Source organism: Myotis davidii, unplaced genomic scaffold (assembly GCF_000327345.1).
Source record: "Myotis davidii unplaced genomic scaffold, ASM32734v1 scaffold660, whole genome shotgun sequence".
Lineage (NCBI taxonomy): Eukaryota > Metazoa > Chordata > Mammalia > Chiroptera > Vespertilionidae > Myotis > Myotis davidii.
In genome coordinates this window covers 1,029,486-1,035,796 of record NW_006292337.1, presented here as the reverse complement: position 1 = coordinate 1,035,796, position 6,311 = coordinate 1,029,486, and the positions used below count along the sequence as shown (strand labels likewise).

At 44.5% G+C, this 6,311-nt stretch overlaps 1 protein-coding gene across 3 annotated transcripts in view; it reads right to left on the bottom strand.

Annotated features, from left to right (window-relative positions):
* FRMD4A (FERM domain containing 4A) overlaps positions 1 to 6,311 on the bottom strand; it is a 337,605-nt gene that overhangs the window by 27,877 nt on the left and 303,417 nt on the right. For all 3 annotated transcript variants that reach the window (XM_006765734.2, XM_006765735.2, XM_006765739.2), the window contains exons 15-16: positions 4,264 to 4,397; positions 469 to 591 (exon numbers count right to left, since the gene is read on the bottom strand). In XM_006765734.2, the coding sequence (XP_006765797.1) occupies positions 469 to 591; positions 4,264 to 4,397 (257 nt within the window). The remainder of the gene's footprint in view (positions 1 to 468; positions 592 to 4,263; positions 4,398 to 6,311) is intronic.

Below are 6,311 nucleotides of genomic sequence, written 5' to 3'. Positions count from 1 at the left end.
CCCCCCCCCCGCCCCCAGGACCTCCTGGTGCAGATCTCAGCCAACTGGCCCCTCCCCTTCTACCTGCTCCAGGACACTGTGTTCTGGTGACTTTACCCGCATGCTAACCAGTGGGCTAGGGCTCTGAGTAACCAGGGATGGGAGGCCATTAAAAAGACACGCAATGGGCATTGTTAGAATGTCCTCCCAAGATTAACCTCACAGCTTGCGAGGTTAATCCTGTCAGATAGACAACGCACACTAAAAGCAAAATGCTTAGGAACACTCAACTAGCTCGTCCTACCCTGGGAGCCATATACTGACCAACCTGCGAATGTAACCAGAGGCGAAGGGAAATACTGAGCAGGAAGGGGACAGGGCAGCTGGCACTGTGCGCAATGCTGCAGCTGTTACAGAAAACCTGGGAGCCCCAGCAAACAGAAAACGAGGGTGATGCGAGTGAACCCAACACCAGGAAGAAGGGCGCACCTCTCCCTTGGGCAGGATTTTCTGTTCGTCCAGCTTGAAGGCCGTCCCGATTCTTCTTCGAACAATGGGTGGTTCCTCCCCTGGGTCCAGGGGATATTCAACAGGCAGTTTACCCGTCAGCTCCTGCAAATGTGCAACAGCAGGAGGAGAGGTGGAATCAGGGGGCAGGTGCTTATTTCCAGGACACACACACACACACACACACAACACACTCTTCAATGCACACATTCAAAATCGTACCTTTATTAAGCAAAATGCCTAAATGAGCGTAAATAAGAGTTTTTAAAATGTGATTTCATTTCTCTAAAAATGGATGAGAGCAATCCTTTTTTACAGATGCACTTTGAAAAGTTCTTCCGAAAGTAACTGTCACATAAACAAAGTTGCTTTAGATTTCATCATAAACCTTGCATTTCATTCATTTGTTAGTTTCCCAAGTGTTTCCTGCATGCCCACTGTGTGCCAGGTGGGGCCACACACATCGCTGATCTTTCTGGCTCCCGTGCAGTGCCCCTGCACCCCACCCTCCCTTACTGATAGCTGAGATTAAAGTGTCTTCCACATAGTCTTTCTTAGGAAGAGTGGTGTTTATATGGAAAATCCCAGAAAAATGCATATGACAAATTAGAAACTAAATATAAGAATTATTCCACTCAGGCCAACACTCGGGGAACAGGCTGAGCTTAAAGGACATTAAATGTACACAAATAAGAGTTTCAGTACAAACTGAAAATAAACCCGTACTTTTGGTACATCTATTAAAACAGATCTGTTGAGTGTATATTTTGGGGTCTGAAAATCTAATTGTTGTGAGTACGATGACAGTGAGCTTAGCTGACACATGGCCATAGTGACAATGACCCTGCAAACACTAGGTCAGTGGAATGAGTCCACATTAGAATTGGGCTCCATATGAGGGGCTATGTCTGGGCTAAATAAAGATCAAATCTGAATCAGCAGCTAATCCATGTGGTGGAGCCAAGGTATCAGTTGTGAGGAGTCCCTTCCAGGGAAATAAAGTTCTGGGAGAGCCACTGTGAGCTGCCAATGGCACAGGTGGCAAAGCCCAGCCCTGGTTTCTAGCCCCAAATCAATACCTGTGCTGCACAGACTCAAGGAAGAGCTCACAGCTCAGCATCATCATGAAAAGCTATTGTGTCAGGTTGCCCAGTGCTAGTGTCCCACAGGCGGGAAGCCTGGACCAGTAGATTCCAGATGATGATCTACCTGCTAAGACAGTGATTCTCAACCTTCCTAATACTGCAACCCTTTAATACAGTCCCTCATGTTGTGGTGACCCCCAATTTCATTGTTACAAATTGAACATAATTAAAGCATAGTGATTAATCACAAAACAATATGTAATCATATATGTGTTTTCTGATGGTCTTAGGTGACCCCTGTGAAAGGGTCATTCGACCCCCAAAGGGGTCGCAATCCACAGGTTGAGAACCGCTGTTCTAAGAGGAGGGGTGGTCTGGCTTCTCCTCCCACCATTCTGTGTGGGTGTGTGTGCGCTCACTGGGGTGTGGTGTGTGCACTGGGTTGTGTGTACGGACATGTGCAATGGTGCATGCATGTGAATGCACCTGGAGTGCACCAGCACTCTGCACCTGAGAATGAGCCCTAGGCCTTTTTGTCCTGTGTAAGAATTCTAGAGGACAAAGGCAAACTGTCTGAGCGTGGAAGGCTCTGCAATCTTCCTTTCTGTTTCTTTCCTTTTTTTATTGTGGTTCAAATGTTGCCAAAGTCCTATGTGTTTATTCTGTGACATGTTTATCTGATTCCCTTAAAGTCAGTTTATAAACAACATGCACACTGAGAATCCTATATTGTTAGGACTTTCCTTTTTTCACCTGAAACTTATAAAAGGAGGGGAAAGTGGTTAACATGGCAAGTCTAAAGTATCTGTGGTTTTAAAACAAAATACTATGTTTTAAAAAACGAGACTACTGATTTTCCACCATCTGCTTGAGGGTCTTTGACTCAAGGCCTCGATTCTCCACATTTAATCCAATTTCACATGTAGCCAGAGCCACATGAGGAAGGAGGATTTCACACACTGTTGTGGGGCTTGGCTTGGTTCCTCTTAAATTCTCATATTGGTATTTCTGCCAAATGCTTCTGCTCCACCCCATTCTGGCTGCCCCGCTAGCTCCCCAGGGGACAAACTGCTCCCCGACATCCTGAGCGGAGGGACACGGTGTGTGGCATAGACAGAGGCTCTTCTGCCCAAGATTACAGAGGCGTCCAGAGACCAGAACGGGAGACGTCACAAAGCAACCTGCCTGGGGCCAGAGAGGGTATCCCTTCTGCTCAAGCTGTTTTCTGCTGTCAACATTGTAAGAAGCGAAAGCTTTGTTTTCCTGATAATTGCTTTTAGTTTTAAGAGACACAGTGAGATCTTCTTTAACACATGCTAACTCTGCCCTGACATGTTTCTCCAATTTTCTGATGCTGACTCCCTCCTGGGTTTAGGGACATTGTCTCTATTAAAAACAAAACAAGTCTTTACAAATTATTAAATGCAGACGCCCAAAGCCATACTTCTTAAATTTTTAAAGCATATTCTTTATACAAATGCTGGTGGCTGCTGCAAACCAGAGGAGGACATGCTGGTCATCACCAGAGAGCCACACCTTTCCCTGGGAGTCTTGGGACCTCAAGGAAAAGCTTGCTGGGGATCCCTCCCTCTCTCCCTCCCTCCCTCCGGGCATGTGCTTTCCTAAGATTTGCAGTGGGTTTGTGCTAATGTGGGTCTGGTTTGAGTTGGCTCCGGTTTCAATCAATCCAGTACCTAATTAAGCCAAGTGGAAATGTAATGTGATTTCATTCTAAGCCCCTGGTTCATTTGGCCTGGGGCAAGGCACTATTATTGAGGGCAGGGGAATACAGTCTGGGAGCCTCTTTATACTTCCGATTCTCAACTGTTCACCAGTATCGCTCTGTGTAACATTATATGAACTACAATGGCTCCCTGGAGGGCTCCCGCCCTATCCTGTGCAGGTGCAAGCACATGCACATGCATGTCCATGCACACACATGCACAGTAAGGTGTATGACATTAAAAGTTCAATTCATCAAACATGCTGACAGAGAACTGCAGAATATACAAAAGAAGGTGGAAGCGGACATTCAAATAAATACAACAGTGGCCTGTCACAGCCTCTGAGTCCCAATGAAACCTGAGACCAGTGCAAACAGGAGCTTGAGGAATGTTGCTATGCATAAAACTTAAAGATATCACTAGGCTAAGACTTCATTTTTTTTAAAAAAAAGAGTGTCACATCAGATGAGTTTTAAAGGGAATTATATATCAAGTGAAATCCTGTTTCTTTATGGATTCCCAGTGATGCTTTTCAGCATGATTTCCAAAGATATAGTACCTGAAACAGCCTCAAGGGAACAAAAGCCACAACAGTCAACTCAGACACAAAGTCTTAGAAAATGGTGGCAAACCACTCCAGTCAGGGAGGTAATAACATACGAGAAAATGCTTTATAAACTAAGGGCACCGTGCAAACATTATCATTTACAGGTGCTACCATGACTGGTCTCTAGTGAGGTCCCACTTGAGACTCAGCTTGCACTGGTACCCTGGTGTCCCAGGAACGTCACCACTTCTGTTTCTGATGGGGCACATGACAGGGGTTGGCTATTTCCAACGTTTGTGTGTCCGGAGCTCTTGTTTGCCTCCTATGATCTCTTTGTGACCCACTCCCCTATGTAAGTCTGTGAAGGGGATGAGGGCTCAGACAATACAGACTTCCCCAGGCAGCAACAGTAACTGCTTACGGCTTCGCGGAGGCAGAGTTTCTTGAGCTCCTCCAGCCGCTGGCGCAGCGTTTCCTCCAGCGCTTCCTGCCGGGACTTCAAGGCAGCCAGCATGTCTTTCTTGGCGGACTGAGAGCTATCGGATTCCTGAGAACCTGTCAATAAACAGTGGGGTTACTAGGCCAGCTCAGCGGGGGACACACATCTGGACCACTAAGAAATTTAACTGGAGCCTACACTGTGGACCTGGGATTTGACCCAGGAATCAAGAAAGTGTGAAATAAAACAGGTGTTGCAAGGTTCCAAGTGTGGGGAGAGAATTCTCACCAAGTGGTGGACTTTACAGCTGACCAGAGGCACTGGCAGGAAAATTGACACGTCTGGAAAAGAAGTTTCACTTTCTTGATTATCTTAAGATACGTCAGATACCTGTTTTAACTTCACTAGTGATGTTTAATAGACTTTGTACAATGAAGGGGAAAGTAAAATTCAAGCCAGTAATTTTAATACATAGTTTAATTTTTTTTCCCATTCAAAAATGCTGATGTTTTGCCTTGGCTGGTTTGCTCAGTGGTTAGAGCATTGGCCTGTGCATCAAAGGGTCCCAGGTTCGAATCTCCGTCAAGGGCACGTACTGGGTTTCACAGGGTCACTGCCTCAGTCAGGGCACATGCTGGAGGCAACCAATCAATGTTTCTCTCGCTCTCCCACCTCCTCTAAAAATTCAATGGAAAAAATATCCTCAGGTAAGGATTAACAAAACAGATGCTGACATATATACGTGTGTGTGTGTGTGTGTGTATGTGTGTGTATAAAATTTTTTTTGCTCAATACAAAGAAAATGCACATTTAACATTAACATTTTGGAAATGCAGACATGTATCAAAATAGTCCAGAAGCTAAGCACCCAAATATAACCACTGTCATACATTTTCTTTTAACCTGTTTATCTAAGCCATACATTTAAAAAATAAAATTAGATTTTCATTGTGTTTTTTTAACTTAATACTATATCATGAGCAAATTCCCTCTTAATAAGAGCTACACATAGTTTTACAATGTGGCAGGACTATCTGAATGATGATTCAAATAGCAGACTGATAGATATGAAATCTTTGTGGAAGGCACACTGTGAACCAAACTAGAGGAAAATAAGCTGAAATGCCAACCGGAGAGATGTAGGTTAGAAGAAAGCACACTTTCTTGGCTGCAATGCTTGGATTCTGAAATTTCCTGCAGTGAAGCTATTATACCCTTTCACTTTGCTGGGGTAGGCACGGTGCACTGGCTCCCTGGAAAGGAAAGGCTGAGTATTACTTTGCTTCTCATGCCCATGGTGGGCAGAGTGTTAGACATGGACAGGTTATACTGAGTGTGCCTTCAAAGGCCTCACATGATGCCAGTTGCAACAGAATCAAACAACATCGGACACCCAGGGAGGAATCTAATGAAAAATATGCAAGATATCTACAATGAAAATTTTTGCTGAAAAATAAATTACAGACCTAAAATAATAGAGAGACGTAGGTAGTTGTGGATTAGAAGCTTGACACCATAAAGATGTCAGTACTTCAGGAATTAACAGAATCATTGCAATACCAATAAAAATTCGAGCAGGACTTTTGGGAAAGGGGGGGTTAGCAACTGGATTTCCATGTAAAGCATTTTTGAACAATTCAGTGAATAACAGATATGAGAATAATCTAATCAGAATTCCTAGTCAACTGGTCACTTTCTCCCAATGGTAAAGAAGACATCTCAGAGGGCTTCCAGTCAAGATAGATGATGGAAATGCTGTGTTTGCCTCCTCCCACAATCACATCAAAATTAAAAAAAAATTCAGAACCTACATGAAGAACCACCTGAAGACTAGCTGAATTGAAGTCCTATAACTAAACATATATAGAAGAAGCCACAAAGAGATTGGTAAAAGAGGTGGAAACGCAGAACAGGCAGGTCCCACACCCACTCGTGGCAATTAGGAATCGAGAGGGACATCAGCTGCAGAGGTCCTCTCTGAGGAGTGAGTGGCCCCAGGCTCCCTACTCCCAGGCACCAGTGCTGGGAAG